Below are 26985 nucleotides of genomic sequence, written 5' to 3'. Positions count from 1 at the left end.
TGAAATTTGTCATGTTAGGATAATCAGGTCCTAACATTATAGGTCCCTGACTGTCTCACTGTTTCCCTGAGCTAAACTAAATTCTCCGTTTCCCTGTCACCGTCAAGACTTGTTAAAAAAATGACTTTTCAGTAAATAGTAGGGGGGGAAAAAAAGAATGGCTCTACAGCAATCAAGGCTTTCTTACAATTGCTGGTCAGGTTGGAATACGCTTTCACAGGCGTTTTTGGTGATTTAGTTTTAGTGGTTGTCTCCAAAATCTTAAAAACTACCATCCTGGTCTTCTGCTCCTTCCCAAGATTCTCTCTCAAATTGGAGTCAGGGCTCTTTTGGGGCCAGTCCCAAAATAGCAGTGCTGCTTCCAGTGTTAGTCAAATTAAAAGATAATTTCAAACCCAAAATCTGGAATGCGTACGTATAATCTGGGATTTAACTGAATAACTAACTTAACTTTCTTGCCACTTCAAAGGCAAACTATCAGAAGGCTCATATGTTCACATGCACCTCTTATCAAACAAACTTCACATCAGATGACTGGGGACCCTGCTTCTAGTCTCAATAGTTCTGGTGGAAATAACATGCTCTTTCATGTCTTCTCTTTTTTAGTCTTCTCTACAATTATTGTGTAACTTTGTAAAGCCAGTGGCTCAGATTCTAGCTTACAGAGGTGCACACACTTATTAGCTTCCCTCTTAAAGATGCCTTTGAGTTAGATTGTATGTGCTCATATTTGAGAGATCACATCGAGAAAATAGCTACTGATGTAAACTTGTCCACATCTGCACGTTTTGAACAATTGAAAAGTTCAAAAACAGCTGGATCTGGGACAGAAGAGGATTACAGTTTATATTGCCAACATAAAAAAAAAATAAATAAAGGGCAAGAAAATGGTGGGAAATGACATCTTACTGTTTGGAAACAGCCACATTTTTTAAAAAATTTTATTTTAAAATGATGCTACAGTAATAAAAGAGTCACTAATCTGAAGGGTTTTTACACAATTTAACAGGTACTGGCAAAATAATTTGAAGGCTGCTGGATGTATCATTAGAGCTTTGACCTTCAGACAGCTCTGATTCCAGCGATGTGAACCCCCAACCATGACCGAGTTGTTCCCGTCCACTGCAGAGCACATTTATTAAAAGGATCCGGGAGCAGTAACTGGGAGTTAGCATTGTCTCATTGTCCGTCTGCAGCAGAACTGGGGAGCTTTTACAGTCCAACAAGCACAACATTTTATAGCTTAGATTCTAAGGTTTGTTTTTCATATGAAGATGTAATTAAGCTAATATACCAACAAATGAAAAACTCTGCATAAAATTTTTTTCAGACAAAATTTATTAAGTTTTTTGATATGTGGGATGTGCTATTTTACACATTCCTTCAGCTAAAATCATCCCGTCTCATGATATCACACAGTGTACTCTTTGGTCCATTAACAATAGATACATTGAGCTGAAGTAGCATTTCAAGTATGTTTTATAGTGGATTTTTATTTTCCTATTGGCAGGCCTAAAATACTGAAAATATACTTCTGATTATTTCAAAACTTCATACATATCCTATTGAGATCATATCACATCAACCCTTCATAAATAAAGTACAATGTGAGTCTTGGAGACCATCAATTTATGAACAGGCACGGGCTTGTTACCAGTATCAAGCTTTAAATGGTCAAAAACAGACATTCTGCAGCTCACATCGCTTCTTCAGGAGATGGCAAAAAAGTTTGGGACTGAACAGAAATTTTCACTTGTGATAAACAGGATCAGTCATGGGGGGGAAACTGAAGGAAATATAGTTTCAAACTTAAATTTTGCAAGCTAGGATTATGAGTCTGAGCTGCTAATGATATAAACGATAACGTTTGAAGGGGATAATATTCTTCCCAACAAGCTTTTGAAGACTTCTATTCTCTAATTTTATTTGCATCCGTGTATCAACATCAAAATACAAATGACCAAGTCTTTTAGATAATTTATTTTATGAAATGTAATTTTTACATTGTTCCATTAGGAGAGTTTTTGACAAAATTACATGAATATATTATCCAGATGAAGAATTGTAAGCATATGCCTGTATCTGGGGTGTGTTGTCAATTTGACATCTTGACAGATCCATGTTCAACATTATTATTTTGAAATAAGCAAGGAAGTTGTTTACAGACTACCCAGTTTTATTGGTAGTTTAAACAACACTTCTAAATATGGCATAAACACTTTGGTTTGGTACCAACAAGAAACAGTTAAATTGTGACAGACAAAATAAGAGCAATTTGGAAGCATGGTGAGAATACCACCACTGGCAAGACGTTAGCTGCTAACAGTGCTAATGTTGTCATACCGTTCGTAGTTCCCAATGGGTGCAAAACAAAAGGCAGATTTCTCCGTTTTTAATGAAGACAGGTACCAATGACCTACATTTACTCTGTGGTAGTTACTTAAGGTAACGTTTCAAGAAAAAATATGATTCTTACATTAGTTTTCATTAGTTAAAACACAAAATAGAGCTCTTTAAATGATTTCCCTCCGCATTTAGACCAATACATCTAAATCTTTCACATATGAAGAAGTCAAATATGGATTTAATTATGCTCAGAGTTTACGCGCATCAATTACTTGTGAACTCGATTTTGGCCATTGTCTCATCTTGTCAGCAGGACATATCATCAGGGATTATCATTAGATCATGGTGTGCAATTATTATAATTTTTTTTTTACATTTTTCTATAAGTATCGTGAGACTGGCCTATGCTGGTTCATTAGCCATGTCACTTAAGTGAAGTTTTGAAGAGATGCTCGAACAGCTTGGTCATGGGGAGCCGTCCATACTCACCATCCGTGACCCCCAGGACACAACGCAACTTGACAACTTGGTAGTGACTCAGTAAAAGAGAAAAACAAAAACGGGCAGGTAGGCACCATGAGAATCCCAAAAAGCCAGGCTGCATGTTGATGAAGCCTGACCCGAATACCGCCGAGGCCAAGATGACTAATTGTTAATTAAGGCGCGGTGATGAAAGGAGAGCTGAAGTGTAAATGAAGGTGTCAGTCTGAAGGGGCCCTCAGACACACCTTTTTACCCCCGCAAAGGAAAGTCAGCAGTATTCCAAAACTTGTGGGTGTTCTCGGGGCCGGCTGGTTAATGTTGTTCGCAGGGAAATTGAAATTCTGATAATGTTGGTGGAAACAAAAAAGAAGAGATTGGAAAATTGAAGGGAGAGAGTGAGAAAGAAAAACATCAAGATGAAGGCGGGGGCTCACGTTTGAATCACTGGAGACAGAGGAGAGGCATTTGGCTAAACTGTGTATGTCTTCACTCAATGATGGGAAAATGACTTGTAGCTTAGGGCAAAAAAAAAAAAAAGAAGCTGAGAAGATATCAGCGAGTTTTGAAGCTAAAAAAAAAAAAAAAAAAGACTCCAGCTCCTTTTATTAAAACATTGTCCCAGACTTTTTCTGATGTTTGGTTTCTTTTTTGATGCTGCAATCCTAATCATCTCCCATTTCTAGGCGTTACCTTCTCCCAAGGCCTGGGGGCAGGACTGAGGCAGGTTGGAGGCAATGTCCCTGAGACTCTCTCTCTCCTCCCTTATCTCCTGGATGTCCTGCTCAATGAGGGACAGGCGGCTCTGCTGCTCTTTAGCAGCAGAGTGCAGCTTCTGGATCTTGGAGCCCAGCGCCGGGCTCTCCACACTCCCACGCAGCATGCTCAGACGGCGCTCTGTTTCGTTTAGGATTCGATGAAAGCGCTCCAGAGGCACGCTCCCGTCTGATGAAAAACACACAGGAAATGAGTAAACGTGGAAATCAGAGGAGGATTTTTCTGTTTTCTTTGTTTACTGATGGACTCCCTGCATTAAAGATTCAAACAGTGTGCGAGTCTGCATGATGACCTAATTACAGTGATTTTGGTCATTATCCTCCCAGGCATGTTAACATGCTGACGATAAAGTGCCAAATCCTGGGCTTTCTAGCTAATTCTCCAACTTGGCACATGGATTGCTGTGGAAAAAGAATAGGCAATTTACAGATTTCTTCTGTGTTAGCCTTTTTAATATAAATATTTGTTTCAGATTATAAAACAAATATTTAAGATCAAGATTAAATATGAAAAAAAAAACTTAGCAGAATCAGAACCAGCTTTTTTGACCAATATAAAATACACAAATAAGGAATACGATGCACTCACAGCATATAAAGTAGAAATATAAGAACATTAAAGGAAACAAAATAAGGTAGAATATTATGTTGTTGTTGATGCTTTTTTTTTTATTTTAAATCAGTTGATAAAGGAACAAATCTATCAAAACCAAACTGGAAGTGTGCATAAAAGCACCCCACTCACCTTCTCAAATCATAAGTTCACTCAGGTTAATTCATCTTTGGCTTAATTTCACTTTTCTAGTGAAAGGCTTGATTACAGCCAGAACTGCAGAATCAAGAAATTCACCTAAATAGAACCTGACAGACAACATGAAGTAGGCTAAAGGACCCCAAACAGCATCAGCTCAACCCCCATCAATGACAAGAAGCAAAGTCAGTGGCACCGCTCAGTCTGGAAACAGAGATATTTCTAAAGAGAAATGCCTTTTCTGCAAGAACAGAGCAACGTTTCCTCTTTCCAAGGACTGAAAGAACTCAATGATGCCTTTCTCTTCTTGGCGGTTCCTGCAGGTTGTTCTTGACAATATTCACTGCTGAATCCTTAAATATAAAGCAGCTGTGCTGCGGTGGGATAGACATATCAAGACATCTTGTTATTTTTAAGTATGCAATGTCCTTGCCAGCAAGAACGCAGCTGTTTTTCTCGCAGTCTTGAGTAAAAGAACCAACTTCTCAGCTCTTTTCAGTATGCGTTGGCTTTTAGGCTTTGGGACCCCAGCAAACCTCGGCAAGAGCCTGTTTTCCACAAATGGATAAAATATGGAACAGTGGTGAGGCTTCCCATGCTCGGCCAGAAACTAAGATTACATCTAAGATTGCATCAACAACTTTTGGTGTTGATGCACTTTTGTTTTTTTTGTCATAAAAATCCTAGACATTTAAAGGACTGAAAGCCTCATTTAAGGCCAGTATTTGTGAGTGAAAATAACAAAGATACTTGGTACACAACATCGAACATGGGAAACGTCTTTAACATTTTCTCTTAAACTTAAAAATCATTGTATTAGTGCCTAAGGCACTTGGGTGAATATGTAGAACCTTTCGGAAAATCTCCTTTTTCATCTAGTGTAAAACTAATACAGTGTTTTAGAAAAAGATAATCATATATAAGTTTGCTCTAGTGACACTGTTGATGTGACAGACTTACCTATTTTGCTGATTAGTTCACTTAGAGTAACAGAATATTCCTCTAACTGGAGTTTAGCTGCTTCCATGTCGTTCTTTATGCTGGAAAGTGACACTTCAGGCTAGACAGAAGAACACAAAAATTATTACACTTATTTTATCCTTAAACAAAGGAGGAGATCAATATGCATAGATCTAGGTAGGTACTAAACTATAACTTGGAGGAAGACATTTTCCTGCCAAAATGCTCACCCATTTAGAGTTAATGGGCAAAAAAGACAGCAAATGACATTTGCAAGCAGCTTTAAAACCCAGTTTAATTACATCTCATATGACGTCTCTTCCTCAATGCTTTCCAAAGTTCAACTTGAGTTTTAGTCATTGTTTGTCTTGTTTAGTTCCTTAAAAGTGATGTAACAATATATCAAGATAACAAGGTGAGGCAATATGTGACACTGCTTTCCTATAAACCAAATTTTATGCATTTGGCTTTGTTGGTTTGTTTTTACCTTGTAAGAAGAGCTTTGTTGTTAAAATACCAAAAACTGAAAAAAATGCATTCATGGTTTTAAAAATTCTTTATGAATAAAAATATGAAATAGGCGATATGTTGTGTATTCAACGTTGCAGAATGACATTTTTGGTACAGTGACATTTTTATGTATTTTTGAATACGTCTATCAGCTTTGCAAATCTAAAGAACAAAAAGATTTACAAATTCTTCTTTCCAAAACAATGCAGCATCTGTAAGATTTGAAATATTGTGTCTGTGAACAGCAATCTTCAATTCTTGTTACAGGTTCGCAACTGGCCCAGACTTTGATTGGGCCATTATAACAAATGAATGAAGAAATGAAGATACTTTATTTGTTGGCCTCTCTTTGGCCACTTGACACAGAAATGGACAGATATGGAAAGACATTTACTGTATTTTTCAGTATGTTTACTTAAACTTACCTCTGTTGGGATCATGGATTTTGCTTTCTCTGTTAGCAATTCTTGTTCTGATAACTTATTTAAAGCAGAGTCTATTTGTGAGTTAAGCTGAGAAGCTGCTGTCCTGGTATGCTTGGCTTGGGTCAGAATGGCTTTGGATCCCTGCAAACATGATAAATAACATGGAGTTTTCATATTGTAATTTGATTTCATAATTTCAAATTATGAAATCTGTAGTCCCAGGCAGGGTGAGGGAAACTTTGAAAACAAAATAAATGTCAATACCACCCAACTAAACACGGCAACCCTCCACTTCAAACAAATCACAACAAACAGGTCCAAATTTAGAAGTTAAATATGTTCAAGTATTTAAATCAGCAAAATTTTTTCAGTCTAAAATAGTCAGCTGTAAAAACAAACAAAACAAGCACATACCTTAGCCACATCGTGTGCCATTTGCTCTGCCTCCTTTGTGATGTTCCTTGTGAGGCTGGCATTTTCCCTCGCAGGATCTAGCATCTTCTCAATTTGCTTGACCTTCTTCCTGACCTCCGAAAGAACCTTTTCTTCCTGGGGTCTTTGCTTCTTTAACGCCGTCTTGGTCTGAGCCTGCCGGCGCGGCCACTCTTTCACCATGTCTGGAGATGTGAGAATTGAGACGGGAAGACAAGTTGTTCTCAACTCAACTCGGTGTAGATTCAAGGAGGTCATCGTCTCCCGGTTGAGGACTGATCGTTTCTGCGCGCTCTGTTTTTCTTCAAGATCTTATCCAGGTTGTCTGATCAGAGAACTATCCTCTAATGTTCACCTCATTCATGCTTAATATTTCAGCCAAAAAACTGACTTTGTAAAAATCAGAAAAAAGCTTTCCACCTCATTATACTTTCCAAGTAATATGCAAATACACTCGGCCGTGGACAGGCTTTACATCTTGTTAGCTTGATATTTGACTTTTTAACTTAAGATGAATAATTCTTGAACATTTCATGAAGAAACAGTCTTACTTTCTACTTCTCTATGGATGGTGATGACGTCTGACTCCACTTCTTTGCCGAACACCACTGATGTCAAAGCAGAAGCTTTTGCCTCCTGAACATTCCCTTGCAGCTGCACAAAGTGAGAAAAACCTTTTTTATTACAATGTGAAACAAAACCTAAACATGATACAAAATCTCCCCACCAGTCATCTTGATGAAACCTACTCAAATTAAACTCTAGTTTGCAAGACAGCTGAGGTTTTCGTCTTTGCTGTAACACACTAATGGTAAAAATTGTTCAAAGCAAAGTTTATGAAGTAGCAAAACCTTTTTCTCCTCACATAATTAACAGGAATTGAAGTGAGATGTGTCATAAACTGAATTAGCAATAAAAAACAAAGAGAAAACATGCTAATGTTAGCCTGTAGCATTAATTCTCATGCGCATATTATAGCACTCTTACACCTCTGCAGTTTGCAGGTGACATGTGGTCAGACTAAAAGGAGGAGTGACAGGAAGTACAAGGACAAAGTGGAGCTGCTTTCTGATTGGTGCAGAGTCAAAGACCAGCAAAGAGAGGTGGATATCGAGTTTAAGTAGCAAAAAATAGACATCCCACAGAGAAAGTGAAAGACAACCTAACCTAGAGGACAAGGACCAAGTAGCTGTGGAAGAAAGTGAAGCCCACACAGGTCTTCTCAAACTTACTCCAGAGTGTGCACTGGCTTACTTTCTGGGTGAATAATTCAGAAGCTTAACAGTCCCAGATGAAACAATGTGAGTTTATTTAAGACTAGTTTAAAGTCTCTTAAATTATATATACAGCAAATATATTTGCTATACTTCAGAGATCACTTCCCTACATAAATTAAAAATATCTGCCTTTAGCAAGAGAAACAGACGCTGCTGTGGGCTTAGAGTCACATGCAAGCCAGATAGAAAAGTCTAATTTTTCTCCCTTACAAGCAAAATATCAGAATCCAACTTATTTTATGAGGTTAGTCAATAACTTTCACATTCAAAAGAAAGAAAATCAACAACACATACTTACCATTTTTATTGCGTCTACTTCTTCCAGGTTTTTCAAGACTGTCTGTTTTACTGACTCCATCTCCTTGCTGATGTTACTGATGAGATTTTCTTTGGTCTGAATTTCTTGGTCCAGCTCTTCTGTCTGTTTTAAAATATCCTCACTCAACTACACAGAAAGAAAACAATGTAGATAAGTGTAAGCTTATTTTGAGATAAAATAAACAACCCCACTTTTCTCAAGAGGTCACATTAGCCCATACAAATGTTGTCACATTTGAAATCCAGAACTCAGTTTGCAGTATTTTGTTTGCTTGGAGATGCTGAAGAGGTTTGCCACCTCCCTCTGTAATAATGTGCACCCTTTGAGCAGCAGCCTCTGCCAAAAACCTCCTCTTCTTTGCCAACTTGGTGTTCTTTGCATGCTAAATGTTAAATCAAGTGGAAAACTTAAATTACTGCCTGGTGGTTGCCTGCCTCCTCCAACCAGTCAAGAGTCAGTTTACACCCATCTCTCCCACTGCAGCTGAACTGTAATGAGTTTCAGCCTTTATAAAACTGACCATTGTATAAATCAACATGCTAATAAAATTTCCAGCGAAATCATCAGAAAACATATTTGCTATATTTTCTTTTTGTATCGAGTTTAATTTGATTTTTATTGTTTATTATTACAACTGCTATTTTTTCTTTTGCCATCATCAGCCTCTGAGCTCAGGTTCTTTACTAACCAAGAAATGTACACATAAATACAATTCTCTGTATGAGCCAATAACAATAATTCACCCACTCGTTTTATAAAAAGATGCCACCTTTCACACAATGTTCTTTATGAATTTTCCCATTAATATTTTGCTTGTCTTTCAGACATTTACATACAAAGTCCAACTACAAAGTGACTGCATCAATAACTACCATGCTTCTGAGTTTTATATATTTTCACCAAAGCACGATACTGCCCCCGCCATTTTGGGGTAATGGCACCCAGGTGTCCAGCTCTAGTCCTCAATGACCAGTGTCCTGCATGCTGGCCAGTGTGCTAAGTGTTTTAGATGGATTTCTGCTCCGACACAGCTGATTCAAATCGTCCAACTATTCCCTTTGAGAACTTTGAAAAAAAAAAAAAAAAAAAAAAAGACGGAAGCTCTTCCATTTCAATAGCCTGTCAGTGCAGTTAGCCTGACTTGTGTGTCTTTTATATATTACACCCATGTGGTTATATAATCACACACACACATCAGTCAACAAACAAACACTACAAATTCTAGAGTGCCTTGACTGACCTGTGCAGTGGAGTTGTCCGGATGTGTTTGGTTGAACTCTGTTTGGTTTGTGTCTGATGCTGCTCCGGCATCCATCAGAGTCAGCTGATGTAAGGATGATGTGATGTTACCCAGGGCAAGCTTGAAAGAGGCATCTTCTTCCACCAGGGCCAGATGTTCAGCTACAGTAGCATTTAGCAGCGCAGTCAGGTTTTCCTTCTGCTGCTGCATTCGGGTTATTCTGGCATGAAAGCAGGAGGGAAGGACAGCAGATTAGTCACAAATAAGGTAGTAAAGTTAAAATCAGCTAGAATCAGGATGTGCTGCATTCATTTGATGTGGGAAAATACTAAGAGAGGTGCTGCAAGATTGTCGGTGCCTCGAATTCACTGCGAGAATTCAGGAGCTTTTGTTGCAATATTTTGACACGGACACCCTGTGCCTTTATTGATATTGATGATGAGGAAACTCTGCTCGTGATTCATGTGTAAAGAGGAGAAAGGTGAGATTGACGCTGCGGACAGAAAGAATGATGAATAATGAAAGGCGCAGGATGCAGTGAATGGGATGTTGAAATTGTCATTTTTTTTTTTTTAATCATCTTCAAAGCTGTAATTATACCTGATCTGTGTTGCCTCAAAAGAGCAGGTACGCAAATAGAGCAGGTCGGCTAAGCACTCGTTGCCCCAGAATTGAATTAAAATGTTTGGCAGAATGCAGGAATCTCGTAACATCCTGAATAGGCTGGGGCTTTTTTCATGGCTGTATAGTTTTATACAATTATCTGAGCAAAAACAATGCAGTTCAGTGTCATTAAATTATAACAACTATGGAAAAGTTAACGACATTCACTTTTAACAAAAAGCTGCAGGACAACATTTAAAGCTTTATGCAAAGAAAATGAACTTGCAGTGGATAATCCAGCAAAAGTTAAATAAAATACAACAGAGCTGCGCTGTAAAGTAATTCTTTGATAAAATCATAAGCTACAAAGTTTGCATTGTCCTTTGCCAGCTACTCAGACCTGATAAGGCAAAGCTACTGGTGGACTGATTTGCATCCTAAGCTTTTAAAGGGAACTCAGACTTTGGAATTATATCTAAACATCATGATCTTATTATTTGAATGCTTTGAATTTAGTGAGGAAAAAACCCAAATACAGTGTGTTAAGCCTGTAAACAAAGATAGTAAGGTCAAACATCATTTAGAAAGCCTTTAAATGGACTACATTACATCCAGTAATTACATGCATGCTAACCCTAGTGGCACATGTCTTCAATTTAAATCGCAAAGCTTTAGCAAGAGGAAATGGAAACTGCAGCAGTCTCGGTTTAATCTCTTCGATTAAACCGAGAGGTTTTTTACTCCAAAATACAAACACAAATTTCAACCATAGGAAATTGTTTTTCTTTGTTGGACACGTACAGAGTGATTTTCTGCAAAAATGTCAAAATATGATCGGATTAAAATCAAGCTTTTGATATTTATGTTTACCATTTAATGAGGCTTACACCAGATGTTGTCCTAACAACATCTTATCTCCTGATTTTATACTATAAAAACATTACTTCTATACATGCAACTTTGATTGCACTAAAATAATTTGAGCCAGCATGTGTGAGAAATGGACTGTGACTCTTTATTGTGGAACTTTAAAACACAGAAGAAAAATGTTCCTGTTCCTGTGTTTCGCAAATTCAATGTTGCTTCCCGACCTGCCCAAAAATCTAGACTTTTATCATATCTTCACCTAACTCCACAACTTTTATTCTTCTATTTACTTCCAAGATACTTTTCATAAAACAGCAGGTGTTTCTTAAGGGAAAACCCCCCAAAATACAATACCTCCAGCTTTCTAATAGCTTTTGTTCCTACTCTTACGGGCTGCACCAGAGAAAACTTCAGTAAAAGTTTGTGTTTAACATGTGTAGAACCTAGTTGATGAAAACAAAATGTTGTATTGTTTCGTAATTTAGGACTAATCCCGTTTTAACACGTTGACATTTCCAAATATTCTGATCTAACATTTGACTACATTTAGATATAAAAGCAGCAATAGCAGAATTAATAGCACATTTAGTGATTTCTATAAACAATGTAAATTTAACATTTCCTTTTTATTAGCAATCCGGCATTCGTGATTACTGCCTACTGTGGTTTTATGTTGCATACAAGCTCATTTCTTCTAGGTACACTTCAAAATTGGGGAAAGAACATGTCATTCAAAAGTTATCAATGTCTTGAGAAGTCAGGGAATGATAAGAAAAATGCAACTCATCTAAACATGCCCATATCTACAACCATCAGGACTGTAACAAACAAATCAGGAGGGGCACCAACAATGAAGACGTTGTGATGGGAAGTTAAAAAATGTAGCTCCCTCTGAGAAAAGTACATCAAGTCTTTAGAGTGAGATCATGTAACTGAGATCATTCATTTTCAGGCAACACAACCAACAACAACAATATGAAACAAATAAAGTAATTCTACTCCTAACTGGTTTCTCCAAAAATAAGCAAAGCACATTTAAACCATTGCATTCATGTTTTAATGGAAAGTGAAAAAAAATAAATAAAAAATGGAAAAGTTGTGTTTTTTGCTCATCTCCAGTTAACTTAGTGATTCCTGTTCAGTGATTTTGAAAAGCACAGAAAGAGATCCAAATGCCTTGAAGCAAAAAGTAGTGAAAGAAGAAGGTATGTCTTACATTCCTAATGTTTATCTATTATTATTATTATCTGACAATCCTCTTACTCAATATCCTAACCTCAGTGAGCAGTAAATATACTACTATGAGTATTGTTTACAATTAGCGGAGCAAAATTAAAACTTTTAAAAGAAATATTAATTATATAAATCTTTCTCCACAGTAAATCATTATGAAAACGTTCCACTATGCAAAGTGCTAGATTCCTTCACAGCAAATGAATAAGAACACAGTTTTTCATTGGTTTAAAATTTTAATACAATCATGATTCACAATTCAGGCTCGGTGAGGCAGAGACCTGAAGGTCTATTTTTAGAAACAGGTTGAACACTTTAGTTCTTTTCGGGTTCGATAGTTTCCGAACAATAAAACGCCTCTGCTAAAGTATCAACACATGGGGAAATATGTGTGGGAAAAGCAATTTAATGGTGCCCATCTGTGCTAAAACTGCTCACTTTGCATCCTATAAAGTGCCTCTCTCACTCGCACACACGTGGTGATGTGCAGCACTGCTCCAGTGATGAACAGAACTCTCCGGAATCAAGCTGACTCCCGTTAGGAGGGGGGTAATCAATTTTGAGCTCCTCGCTTCTTTGCTCTCATCATGGCCACCGGAGGGCTTTTTGCATCATTCTGTCTGGTGTTCGGGATAATCCTCAGAGCAATCACATGCTAGGAGATGCAGTGAGCGTGCTGCAAATCCAAGAAAGCAATAGGCTTACAGCGAAGAGAAGCTGTCCCCCCTGTGACTAAATGTCTTACTCCTAAACTCCAGCGTGCTTTAAAAAAAAATAAAATAAAAAAATGCAGTGAAAGAGAGGGCTTTGGGTGATAATGCATGGGTAGGTACACTCTGTTGGAAATACAGAGCAAAAGCCGAAAAATCCAAAGAGCTGAGCGGCTTGTTGGGTTAATAAGTAACAACTATGCTATGTGACCACTTAAGCATTCTCTCTGCTTGTGTTTCCTTGTTATGCTTGTGTGTGTGTGTGTGTGTGAATTAATTTGATTGTTTTTGCTCACTGCTCTTTCAGATTCCTGGTGTACTCCTCTGTGGAGTTGTCCTGCAGTAGATCCATCAGGAAGCTGAAAGCCTGCTTTGACTCACGCACCGCCCTGTTGGCTATGGCCTCAACGTGGTCCGCCGTTTCTCTGTGACTGCAAAGGGGAAAAAAAAAAAAAAAAGAAAAGGAAGAAAGAAAGGTGGACAAAGTGAAAAAAAGCATGCAGCATAGAATAGTGGATCATTACGACTGCCTGAGGTGAGGTGAAATAGATTTGAGCATTGATGCTACTCCCCTCCTCCCCCCACACACACTGGATCTCCCGGCTCGGTTTCTGGAACAAGCATATAATAGAGCTCCGAGCTCCGAGTGGTCGAGAGCATTGATTCGCTGCGGCGTGACCGCATTGTGAGTGACAAGCATGAAAAAGCAGCCGAGCAGAGATCCACAGATTACTGGAACAGACTCGGCTTTTTAATTGACCACTGAAAGCCCATTGAAAAGACTTACCTTTTCATTAGGACCTGGGAGTCATTGACCATTATGTTCCATTTGTTGGGCGCCGACATGGCCTCAAAAGAAATGACCTGTGAAAATGATAGGCAAGGAAAGCAACACAGTGAGTGGGAGGTTTGGCTCTAGACTATGTTCACAGTTTTACTGTAATTTTACCAGATCAACAATAGGAAAGAAAGTCTTGACACCACATTATGTCATAGACACACTTGTTCACATTCTGTTTAACAGAAATAGCAATTATCCAATCAAATGAGAGCGGCCCATTAGATTTGATCATCTAAAAGATATGGAGATGGAGTGCTGAAGTCTGAAACAGTTCAGAAAATGGAGGAGAAGCAGATTTAAGTGGTTTTGAATCTGGTATTGTTGCTACTGCAAGATGAGCTGGTTTGCATGATTCAGAAACGGCTGACCTCCTGTAAGGTCAGGTAATTTCATTCATGGAACACATTTTCAGCAACAAGGTAATTCAAAGTGCCTTACATGAATTAGACAAAAATACAACAAAACAACAATCCAAAGGAAAGGGCAAAGAAGAAAAGTGATGAAAAAGGAAAAAATAAAGAATAAGTATTCTGTGACTTATAAACTAGTAGGGGTTCCTCTGGATTCTTGTTCTTATAATGTTGATCTAAGGTAATGAGTAGTTTCTCTAGATAAGTTAAGAGTTTCTCTGGATTCTAAGTTTGTTCTAATTCCTGAATATATTAACTAGATGCTCCTGTTATAAGTATTCCATAATTTATAAGCTAGAAGAAGTTTATCTGAATATTAATAAACCAAGTATTGGTCTAAAGTAATACAAGTGTTGGTTCTCCATGTTTGATTCTATAAAGTCGATGGTTCTAAACGTTGATCAAAGGTAATGAGTAGTTTCTCTAGGTGAGTTTCTCTGGATTCTAAGTTTGTTCTGTTTCCTCAAGTATATAAACTAAATGTTCCTGTTCTGGAAGTACTGTAGCTTCCGTACAATTGTATTTCGGGTTAACTGAGAATGGAGTAAAAAAAAAAAAAAAAAAAAAAAGAGATCAGATCTAGTAAGATGTCAGAGGAAAATCTGCAGACTGATTTGACATGACTGGCAAGTGTACCTCAAATAACATCTTATAACATCCTTGGTGTGTGGCTTCTCAGAAGCCCAACACCTTGAACCTTGAAGAAGATGAGCTACAGCAGAAAGACAACAACAGGGGCCACTCCTGTCAGCTTAGAACAGGAGGCTCACCAAAATTGGACAATAACAGGCTGGAAAATGTTGCCTGGCCTAATGAGTGTTTGTTTTAGCCCTGACATTCAGATGGGTGGGCCAGAATTTGATGTAAATAATGTAAAACGATATTTTCTTGTCTCACTTTGGGCTCATCACTAAATAAGCATTTTCTTAAAGTCTGTCCAAGTATTGTGGCTGTATAATCATACATTTTGAGGTCTACTTCCAGCAGGATGTCATCACCTCAAACTAACTTCTTGAGCTTGACAATGAGTTCTCTGCACTGCAGTGGGATCCACAGTGACCAGATCGCAAAGCAGAGCGCCATTTGGATACGGTAGAATGACAGAGTCACATCGTGGATGTGCAACCAAGAAGTCTGCAGCAACAGAGAGATGCTGTCATTTCAATATGGAATCAGATGAGTGTTACAAAATGCTGCCGAATTTGTGCCACAGAGAACTTTAGGCAGCTCTGAAGGGAATAGGACGCAAGCCAATGCAAGTAGGGTGTACCTAGTTAAATGGCCAATAAGTGTATGTCATTAAAAATGATGTACATATCCACTGAAGTGTTGTCCTAATAAAAATTATGTCCACACGGCTGAATGCAGAGTCCTTTACCGAGTGACATCCAATTTGGAGAAATGCACACAAACCGAGCGAACCGCAACCAAACAGCTGCTGCAAGGAAATTACATGTGAAAAGAACAAGTTGATAATTTAGGAATCCATTAAAGACCGGTTAAGTTTGTTAACCTGAAGCGTAGTTGGGGCAATGTTCTTGGGAATGAATGTCTAAACTTGACTCCAAAAACAAACTCTCCTCTTCGTCATTATAGCTGAATTAACAACTGTCAGTAAAGGAGTGTGCATGTAATTATGTAAGATTAATACTATAGCATGCACCCAACTTGTTTTCAAAATATATTACAGTTTTATGCCACTTGATCATTTCATTTAAAAAAACATAAAAAAGAGCAAAAATAATATGACATTTAGACTATTTTTGAACAGAAATATCAGCTGTATCATTTTTGTTATCACCACTATTTATATGTGAATGTATAAAGCTAGAGATAAGACTCATCACCTACTAGGGATTTGATCAGATATAGCTAAAATGAAAAACAAAAAAAAAATCATATCTAGCAAAATGATGAATAAGAACACTATTTTGAACAAAGCAAAATGAACACTCATTTTGTCCCTCTTGTTCATGCATAATCTTTAATGTTTTATTCCAGTTTAACTTTAGCACTCTCTCTAAAGCGTACATCATGTCTTTAAACAGTTTAGAGCTACTTCTCCTTGGTCTGGCTGTAGTTAATCTGTTGCATCCATCCTAGATCCTAAACCCCCGCCGAGTATTTACACACCTTGTTCCACTGAGGGCTTTGTTTTCTGCAGCCCTCCGTTTCCTGTTTGTCTCCTCGTATATACACTCTTCACTTACTGCCATAAATCTCAAAGAGTCTTTCTCTAAGAGGACTCTTATCCAGTCACCTGCTGTGAAATGCTGGCATGTCTTGGATTTTGGGCCCATCTTTGCCCTTGTGAGAAGTGGTTTGGAAACTATTACTCGTCCTCTGAGACCTCTGCCAGACGGGCTTTTGTTGACGGGACGTTTTTTTTTTTTTTTGCTGTTTGTATTCCAGCATTTTTTTTTTACGTTTTAAAAATTGATGAAGTTGCTTTTCTCTCAGCGAACAAAGCTTAATGTATTGATTTTCTGATGCCACACTCAATTTCGGTCTGCCTGATCGTGCTTTGGATACAACTGATTCAGTTGTATCCAAAGTGTTTTGGAGTGCAATGCAGCCTTTAGAAACTGTCAATACACCTGTAATGGGACAGAGGAGCCCCTGCTTTGTTTGGAATAACGATAGAACGTCAGACATTTTCACTTAAATCTGGCACCTATGTATTTTTTTTATATAAAAACCAATGCATCCTTTAAGTTTTTGCTAAAAAAATGAAAACCTTACCCGAGTAAGGTAATCCATTCTTTGGTCTTTGCCAGTGCTAAAAGGTTGACTCTCTTTTATTTTTCTTCTTAGTTCATTTTCTCTTAGCACGCTCATCGTTTTGCTTTTTTCACCAATTCATACTTTTGCAGTTTTGGTCTTTTTGTTGCTCATGTTTTTTGACCAGCAATCTGCCGAAGGAGATTTCTTATAGGTCATCTAATTTGTTCTGCAGCTGTTTGGGCAACACATTAAAAGTAATTATCTAATATCTACTAATGATCTGTTTTAGGAAATGTGCCAAGAAAATGTAAAATTTGATGTCAATGAGGTATACGAATACATTTAATTGAATGAGAATGAATATTTTTCAGGTTATTACCATAGTTTAAAAAATAAAGACTTCCATAACCAACATCACAAGCATCTAGTAGATGGGTGCAAAAATGGTTAACACAACATGGATGTAGGTTAGCACAAGATGTGAGCAGGAAGTGGGGGTACGACTCAGCGGGGTGAACTGACCCAGATGATTTCCTTTAATCCCAGTATTAACAATGTAGAGATCATGAGTGGGGCAGCAAGTTAATAGTTATGTCTATATACTCCGCCCATGGTGATGCAGTTGTTTCCTCAGCATTACAAATTGCTGATACTGGGCATGTGTGTCACCCACCACATTGTCCAGATCCAGCGTTGCCTGCTTCAGCTGATCCCTGGATGCCCTGATCAGGAGCAGGATTTTGGTGAAGGTTCGACACGCTCCTGTACTTTCCTCATCCTTCCTCCCATCCTTCCCCTCGTCCTCGTCTTCCTCCTCCGTCATGCTGATGCTGCAGTTCAAAGCAAATGTAATGCCGTGGAGCTGAGCTGAAAGTGCGCCCGCTGAAGCTTCCAGCAAGGAAAATTGTTTTATGAAGGCCTCCCGTGCCTCTGGAAGAACAAAGCAAATAAAAACCGCATTAAGCCTTTCATGGATTATTTCACAGAGAATGTTATTCTTCCCGTACTCTTTGTAGCTCGCAACTATCTTGCTCTCTAAACTCTCATTTACCGGGGTAATTCGTGCAAGGACTCTCATCCTTCCTGCCTATCTGCCAAAGAGGAGGAAAAAAAAAAAAAAAAAGCATGTGGGAGTCTGTCCAAATTTCGACACTTCTGTCACACTCGCTTTGTAGTTTATGAGGATAATCTGACTGGTTGTTAAAGCAAGTAATTAGGGGGCGAGTCCAATCAGTACAATATGTGTCGCTTGTTGCTTCATTCTATCTTTGTCTTATGAATTGAAACTAAATAAGTGTGAGTCCCAGCATGGGTTGTTTTTGTGTTCACACATAGAGCCCATGGCTCCCACATGCTCATTAAATTATTATCAGGCCACCCAGTGTCTTAAAGAGCATGGCTGGAATGTGTGCACGAGTGGGTGTTAGGATTTGTTCAACAACTGTTATCAGGATTGCAACTATAATCATTACAAACTAGGGATTAGAGATGCACTTTCTGTCATATCAATAGGGATTAAGTTAGTCACATGGTGCCTTGTTTTATATTGTTATGATTTGTCTCCATTTGGCCTGTGCAGCTGAGCCTGTAAGCCTTGTTCCCCTCGAAAGATAATGAGGATATATCAGCATTGTGTTAAAGTAATTGGGAGAGGTCGGCTATTGTTGCCTGCTTCCTGATTTAATCGCTTTGTTGTGCCTTGCGTGCAACGCCGGCGCGGCGGGGTAAGAGATGCGCGGCAGAAAGCCGGAGGTGGCGTTACGTCAAATGTCTCGGCCACGCTCCCCGATCGCTCATACGGTTATCATCTCCCAGGCAGGATGCACCGCAACAGACACAAAAGGGAACAGGCTAGAGTCGTGTTTCACAAGGCAAACGCTGTCATGTGTCTCGATAAGTGACGGACAAAAGAGGGTGAGGAGGGAGAAGGGAGGGGAACATCAAAAGGAGCAGGGAATTATCTCTTGCTTTCTTGCCGTTGTACCTTGGAAGGCCAGAAAATCCTCCAGTGCATTGGGAAAAGTATCTTCCCTCTGGTGCTCCCCTTCATAAAGCCCCGTCATGGCGTACTTCAGTGGGTGGTGGCGCTTCCCAAATCTACCTCGGCAATCAAAGTGAGCCAGGAGCTTGTCCAAGTCCTGAAGGCGAGTCTGAAGATTTTCAGCCTGTAACAACATCATGATTTTAAAAGAATCAGAGGGAGAGCAGGCTTTTTTGTTTATATATATATAAAGGGAGTGAAAAATAAAATAATGTGGCTCTAAAATATCTGTATTCATTTATTCAGATGCAAAGATTGAGATGTGACTTCAATTCTTAGTACACCAACACATGAAAATGTAGTATTTCAACAAAAGCAATGAATAAATGAATACCAACAACACGATAAGGGATGGAAAAGCGTCTTCCTATCTGGATCCTCTCGCTGTTCTGTGTGCCATAGGCAGAGGAGGAAAGCATTGCGAGAGATAAGTAGATTAGACTTTGAGAGAATAAAAATCAGGTCTGAAAGTGAAATGAAAGGGACGTGATTCGTCCTGGCAGTTAAACAGTCACAGATTTATTAAATGTTGGTGTGATCACACATTTTTTTAAGGGGGAAGATGTGCCATAAGTTGTCCACAAGACGAAAATGATTATCAGCTGTCCTTTCTGCTAGTTAGTAACCAAAGTGTCTGTCAGGTGATAAAAAAAAAAAAAAAGTATTCAGAGTTTACTGTTGGCTCTAGTTAACGCTCATCTTCTGGGTTTGATCATCTTTTCAATAAATACAAAATAAATTGTTGAAAGAAAGCTCAGAAGTAGTCCCGGTTGATGTTTGTGAAAAGTCATGGAGGGGTCAGGGCAAATACATAGAAAACGGTGCTCTGCTCAGATGAGACCAAAACTGAACCATTCGACTCACAACAAGATGCAACGTGTTGCTGAAAACTGACAGTTTCATCTAATAGAGAACACCATCACTATGGTGAAGCATGGTGGTGGCAGCGTGGATGGTTTTCAGAACCTGGGGCAGTGAGAGTTAGGATTGGTGAGTAGATTGATGGGGCTGAAATGTTGGGCAAACTTGGAAGAAACCTTTTCAGAGGTTGATACTAGCTTGACATCGATCTCGAACATACGGCCTGATCTACAGCACAAGCTAGATCAAAGCATATTGATTTTAACATATTATCGCGAAGCTTTGCTCCTCAAAGCATTGACAGTTTAAAGATTCTAATCACTAAAAGCTTTACAGTAGTTTGAGGTGACCTAGTAAGAAACTCTAAAAATACGACAATTTTTGGTTTTAGACAAGAAATAAAAAAGTTCTCAGGGTATGAAGGATTTTACAAAGCCATGACGTCACTCCATTTCTCCGTTTTATGTTTTATCCAAAGGGGAAAACAACTTTCAGCACCAAGATAGGGAGGCAAAAAGGGAGACCGGTGGGAGGGGGGTGGGATGTTAGAGGACAGGAAGAGTAATTGCAAGAGTTCAGAGAAGACAAGGGTTGGGATGTTCCCTGAATTGCTAACACTGTGGAAATCACTGCATGCATTCACACAGGAACGGTGCTGGTCCGGAGAGGACATCCAGCCACTCTTGCAAGAGGGAAAAGAATAAGTGCAGGACATAAAGGCAGAACATGTCAAGAGGTATTGGATTCTCCTCAGAAGGGAAATCCAGGGATGCACAGAGTCCTGGAGCACCGAGTGCGGGATGCAACAGATCCAACGGGGGCACAAAGGAGCGCAGGAGATCATTAGGGCAAATGTCCCTTTCTATTTCAATGCACATCCACTGTATAACTGCAATCTCCAAAATACAACGGAGCCATACGGCTGTCAGGAAGGTCTGCAAAGGCGGCGTGCTCCGGGGGAATGTGATATTTCAAGGGAAGAATTTCACCTCGTGAAAGCAAGAAGGCAAGAAACACCATGTAGGTGTGAAACCTATTTATATACATTAGTGCAGCAACCAAGTGTTTAAGACAAAATCGAAAACCCAAAATGAGACGTTAGGAAAAATGGAGATAGATGAAGCAAACAAAAATGCATGGCAGGGGGAGAGCTATTTGCACAAAACAGGTAATTTACAGTAGAATTTGGTGATGCCAGGCCTTTTTTTAATCCCAAAGTGGGGAAATCCACTTGTAACAGCAGGACAGTAGCTAAATACGCCCAATGAATATAAAAATATCTGGAAAGATAATATAAGCAACTATATATTAACAAAGTGCTTTGTTAAAATACAATAAAAATTAAATATAAATTTAAAAACCTGGGAGAATTTTAAATACAGACTAAATAAATACTGAATATGTTCTGTTGCTTGGAGATTGCACAATTTTACAGAGCTCACGTGACGGTAGCATAAAGAGCACATGTTATTTGCTGCATTTGAAAAAAATGAACAGTCACTGAAAACACTTAAACTCAAGGGGAATCTTGCTGAACTAATTAGCCTAACAGCCATGTTTCTGGCCTGTGGGAAGAAGTCAGAGTACATGGAGAGAACCCACATATAAACTCTGTTAGAACATGCAAACGCCATGCACACAGAGACCAGGCCTGGATCTGAACCTTTGCATTAAAAGCGCATTTGAAATTCACTAAATTTCTTCACCAGGGTGCCCGTATCAGTATAGAAATGACCTTTGACTGCAGATACTCACATACTTTTTGACGAGGCCGTAGCAAACTGGACACTCCTCACACTGGTGAGTGGCTCGGTCATAGAAATAATTCATCTCACATTTGTCGCACTTGTGACCCACGAAGCCCCGGCGGCACTGGCAGGTGCCGTTGCCGTGACACTGCATTGAAGCGGAGCCCATCGGGTCACAGTTACAGGCTGGATGAAGCGGGTTTAGACGAGAAGGGGAGTTAGGAAGCGAGGGTAAACAATTTACGAGTTCGAGAAAGCTTTCAAGTGTGATCTGTACTGAATGATCAGACAAGGGCATAGGGGGCAGCTTCAATGCCTGATGTAAGGTAGTGTACCTCTGCAGCCTTGTGAGGAGAATCCAAAAAAGCCCACACGGCAGGAGCCACACAGGGTCCCCTCCACCCCTGCGCGACACACGCACTCCCCTGTGATTGGATGGCAGGCCATCGACAGCGAGCCGACTGGGTTACATTTACACCTGGTGAAGGCAGGACAACGTCTTAATGGCAGGTTCAATGCATAATCTCTCATACAGACCTTCTTTCAGACGCGGTGGGAATCCATTTACCTTTCGCATCCAATGCCAGGCTGAAGGTTGAAGAAGCCGACTTCACAGTGGCTGCAGTCTCGCCTGATCACATGAGCGAGGCAACGGCAATTTCCTGTCATGGGGTGGCATTCGTCAACAGGCCCGGAGGTTCCCGCAGCGTTGCAGCGACATGCTGGAGAAGAACAAATAAAGCATTTTAATAGTTAACGTAAAGATAATGTTATATTGTCGACAGCTTATATTTCCATGCATCTCCTTTTCATATGGAATATGTTATTAGTTTTATCTCATTTGAGTGCTGGAGGGAGAATTAGATAAAATGACAGACAGGAGCATGGAAATTCAAGCATCCCTCTGCAACATTGTTCTGCCAGATAAAATCAACTGAGAATTACAGATAGGAGAAAAATAGGAAAAGGAATATGAAAGTGGAAGAATGAAAACCTCTGCTGTGGTACTTTGGGTCGTTTCCTGCCTTTGTAACTTTATTTAAAGTTCAGGGTTTTTTTTTTCTTTTTTTACCTTTTAACAATTCAAGGACTTTTTTTTTTTTAAGTGATCCGACTGAGCCATTTGCTCATCTCATTTGAAACTTTAGCCTTTTTGTAACCTGAAAAAGAAAAAAAAAAAAAAAAGTGTGCACCTATACACCAGAAGTGAACGCTTCAAATAGATATTCCTGCATTCCTGTCGAGAGAAATACCTGAATCCCACCATCACTGATTATATAAAAAGTCAAACTTTATAAACCTTCTACTGCAATCTGATGGGAACTTCTTTTTCTTGAGTTGAGGTGTAAAAACAGTTAACCGACATGTTCAAAAGTCTTAATTTATGACAAAATTCTTCTCACAGTTTTCTTTAAAACATTTAGAAACTGAATTTGTAAGGACTTTGATATTTTTCACAGTTTTACACAAAAATCACGTAACTTGTTTAAACTGGTTGGTTTTAAGGCACAGAGTCAACCTTCAGACATGTATGCACTGAGATGACAATTTGGGGCAATATCCACTATTGATGTTGCTGTTGCGCTGATATTTTACACATGTTTAACTACCCTTTCAACACTTTGAAAAAACAACTGCCCTGCTGACTTCACCACTGGTTCTCTGCTTCAGTTCCCCACAACCCTGTGCTACATCACAATCACTGTCACATGACCAAACAAACACCTCATGATCAACCTCCTTCCCCAGAAAAAAAAAAAAAAAATTGCAGAGAGATGGAAATAAATATTAGTTGGTAATATTGGCCCAGTTTCATTTATCAAACTGACTCCGTTACATTAAAAACGACTAATATTGGCCGATTTGGATGTTAGTGCCGATACATACCATGCATTCCTACAAAATATGCTGTTGCAAAACAACTCAGGAACTACTTAAGCTTAAGCATAAGATCCTGGAACATCAGTGTGATTGTCCACGGTGAAGCAAGTTTAACATCACAACATACTGAGTCGGAGTTAACTAAGAAAGAACTCCCTGCTCCAAACTGCTTCAAGCGGGACTGAAATTTTGAAAATTTTTTCACATCGAAAAGTAATTTTTTTTCTGGAGAAATCAGGACAGGGATTGAGGTGTTTGCCTGTAAAGTCCAAAAAATATGTTCGAGGGTGTAGAGATGAGGCTACTGTACTGTCTGCATCTGGCTAAGAGTCTGTTTCAATGGCAGCTTGGGCACTGAACAAAGTGGTGGAGATGATGAAGGCAGACGACCATCTCTAAATTAGATTAATGTTGATTGTAGTTGGATGTTCCATCAAGGTAATGATCTCAACCAAGCAAGGTTTGGAATAACTAATGCCGGATTTCTGGAATGACCTAGCTTCAGCAATTTTCAAAGGGATCATTTTCCATAAATTACTGGAGGGGTATGTATATTTTTGAGAGTGTACATATGATTTTGATCCTGTGTGCATAGGAGCACACCTACTATTTTCACATCTATTCTATTTCACATTTTTCTAAATTATTTTAAAATTAAAAGTCAATTCTAAGAAGGGATTCAAAAGGCAAATTAATAATTTTATCTATGATAAGTGTGTGTAAACTTGTAATTGGCACCCTTCTGTTAGAAAAACAAAACAAACTCTATACATATTAAATAATTAAAAGACATTATTTTCTAATGCTTTCTTAGTGACTCACGTCTGCATTTCTGTCTGGCCGCTTGGTTCAGGGCGTCACCATAAAAGCCCTGCTTACAGCGCTGGCACTGGTCGCCCTCTGTGTGCCCGAGGCACTTCAGGCATCGCCCGGTAAAGTGGTCACAGACTCCCACGGCGTTGAAATCCACATTTCCGTTGCAGGTGCACCTTGTGCAGGGGCGAATCGTCCCCGACGTTCCCAGGGGGTCGCCGTAGTAGCCATCTTCACAAATCTGACAGCGCACGCCTGCACGCGCACAATGAAAGGCAAAGGAGGTGAGAGGGACTTTGACGGCAGTGCCGGAGGTCGTTTTTGTGTAACATTAGACTATGTTCTAATTAAATTAAATCCGCTGATAAAATGTGCCTGAATCACAAGTGGCCCTTCGCGGTGACAGGAAAAGCAAATGAGCCGACTTAAAATGACAGTCTTCTCGGTAACAAGCTGATTTATGGAGACGTGGTTTGAATTCTGTCATAAAGCTCCTCTTTTGCTTTGTTGACTCTCCGTGCACATCATCTTAAATTGCAGGAATCTCCCGTCACCTGTCTGTCCTGCAGGGCAGTTGGTGCAGACCACCTGTCCGGTCTCTGCAATCTGGGCGCAGCTGCTGAGGCCCGGGCAAGGGCAGGCCTGACAATCACCAGGAGTGCCAATCAAAGCGTTGCCATAGTAACCATCCAGGCAGCGCTCACAGGTCGTCCCGCCGGTGAAATCCAAGCACTCGCACACCCCTGCAACACAAAGAGGAGGTACACATTTGTATCACACAGGAACACCTGCTCATAAATTACCAGACAATGTTTTTCTCTCCATGCCAGCAGAGGGCGCTGTGTCTCTGGCCAAAAAAAGCAAATAGTACAGTCCATATTCTGCTTTAGAAATAAATAAATAAATAAATAAAACATTCCCTACAGCACACCATAGAGAGCAGAAGACAACTAAATTCACCCCGACTATAATTGCTTTGGGAAATATGAGAGCCAAATGCAGTCTGAAAGACCTTCAAGAAGCAAAGCAATTCCCCCACCATGAGTGGGGAGATTACCAATTCTATGATGTCCAAAGAACAAACTGTTGTTTTGAAATTCAGTAGAAAAAAAAAAAAAATCAGCTTTCAGCTATAAACAACTTTAAATGTACAACATGTGTTGATTTACACTCGCATACACATCAAAGCCCCAGATGCATTCTATTCAATTTACACAGTGATTTTTTTCTGTCCACCTGCTACGTTTTAAATCTATTAAGCTACACCGGCCACTGAATGACGCAACGTGACGCAGACCTGCCAGAATATCCACAGCAGTGATTCGATGCGAGTGAAGTGTAGAAAGATGCGCAGGATGGTCGGGCTGTACAAACGTCTGTGGCTGTTCAGTGACCCACAGTGGCCCAGCATCCTAGCCCACAATTAGGCCCACAAATGCGCTTAAAGCCAACTGTGGGTAATGACCTAGTTGAGTTGAAGCAGTGAAAATTTGTTATGACATGAGGAACTTTAAACGTGAAGAAAGAGACTACTTTTCACATTAGAGTTGATGAGTTTTTCTTTTAAACTTATTTCTGAGGTTACCATTTATACTTTCATAATATTAATATAATATTTTACAAGGTATTTACAGCCCTTGAACTTTTTAACCATATGTTACATAACAATCAGAGAAGAGCAGGCTCATTGCCCAGAACAACAGTCTTGAACTTTTGTCAAGACTGTTTTGAATCACTAGAAAAAAAAAAAAAGAAAAAGAAAAGAACAGTTAATTTCACCAGACAAATATCCATTTGCATATTTTGAACAGGAAGTCCTGTGATGCAATGTGTAAGCATTGTGCAAAAAGTATACTTCATGCTGCAGCTGGCTGATAAACCTGGAAATTTGGTTTAACAAAAAAGCAAATCGCAGGTATAACATTTCTACAAATGGGTGATTTATTGCAGCAGACTGCAAGATGCCTGCATGTTGCTGCTGTAGATTGATAGATTCAAGTGGCTACAAAAGTGCCAATGCTTTGTAAGATGTTCTTTTGTATTTTACCTAATTTACTGTGACTTTGTGTAATAAAAAGGCGCGTTCATTGTCCATACCTGCAGTAAACACAATAGAAAATCTGTGACAAAATCATTAATCTTCCATTCAATGTGACTGATGGTAAGCTATTTTGCACAGAAAAATTGAAAGAAATTTCAGTCTTTAGTTGTGTAAAGCTGGTAATCTCCCAAAGGAATTGGTGGTATCAGAGCGGATTAATCGCAAATGCATCTGTCCAGATTTTTGTTCGTAAAAATGTGTGGAAACTTTTATCAATTTTCTTCCGTGTACAATAACGTCTGTGTGAACTGTTTTGTGTTGGTCGGTCACAAACGTGCTTGGAAGGGACAGTGAGCTGCAGTAGTGAAAGTATCATTTAATTTTGTTTGCATACACAAAATGTTTGAAAGAAGAGGAGATAGAATAGCTGGAATGAGCTCTAAAATTTAATAACCTGTCAAATGACTTTGCCACACATTGATAGCGGTAATTGAGTTTTGATCCTCTAAAGAACATGCCAATAAGATTGCGAAGCATTGCAAATAATCTGCAGCTGTGTGACTTAACTGGGGTCTCATTAAAGTTTCTCATCATTCCCTCGTAGCCCACTGTGTGCATAGGTGAGAAGCTCTTTGCTGTTGGTTTTCAAGTCAGCTCACGTCACCGTTGAAACTCTCTTCTCTTGTTTGAGGTCAC

General features: G+C 39.2%; 1 protein-coding gene across 2 annotated transcripts in view; it reads right to left on the bottom strand.

Moving 5' to 3' along the window:
- Window positions 1-1320: 1320 nt before the first annotated feature.
- Window positions 1321-26985, bottom strand: part of lamc3 (laminin, gamma 3) — a 126691-nt gene continuing 101026 nt past the window's right edge. For both annotated transcript variants that reach the window (XM_044144590.1, XM_044144591.1), the window contains 16 exons: window positions 24803-24991; window positions 24258-24503; window positions 22123-22276; window positions 21890-22032; window positions 21562-21740; window positions 18889-19069; window positions 17578-17834; window positions 13717-13793; window positions 13226-13360; window positions 9517-9736; window positions 8256-8402; window positions 7232-7334; window positions 6663-6865; window positions 6249-6389; window positions 5314-5413; window positions 1321-3771 (listed from right to left, as the gene is read on the bottom strand). In XM_044144590.1, the coding sequence (XP_044000525.1) occupies window positions 3509-3771; window positions 5314-5413; window positions 6249-6389; window positions 6663-6865; window positions 7232-7334; window positions 8256-8402; window positions 9517-9736; window positions 13226-13360; window positions 13717-13793; window positions 17578-17834; window positions 18889-19069; window positions 21562-21740; window positions 21890-22032; window positions 22123-22276; window positions 24258-24503; window positions 24803-24991 (2738 nt within the window). In that variant the 3' untranslated portion in view covers window positions 1321-3508. The remainder of the gene's footprint in view (window positions 3772-5313; window positions 5414-6248; window positions 6390-6662; window positions 6866-7231; window positions 7335-8255; window positions 8403-9516; window positions 9737-13225; window positions 13361-13716; window positions 13794-17577; window positions 17835-18888; window positions 19070-21561; window positions 21741-21889; window positions 22033-22122; window positions 22277-24257; window positions 24504-24802; window positions 24992-26985) is intronic.

The sequence above is a fragment of the Gambusia affinis genome, linkage group LG17, assembly GCF_019740435.1.
Source record: "Gambusia affinis linkage group LG17, SWU_Gaff_1.0, whole genome shotgun sequence".
Classification (NCBI taxonomy): domain Eukaryota; kingdom Metazoa; phylum Chordata; class Actinopteri; order Cyprinodontiformes; family Poeciliidae; genus Gambusia; species Gambusia affinis.
The sequence above is the reverse complement of the archived record's forward strand: the minus strand, read 5'-3'. Positions and strand labels throughout refer to the sequence as shown.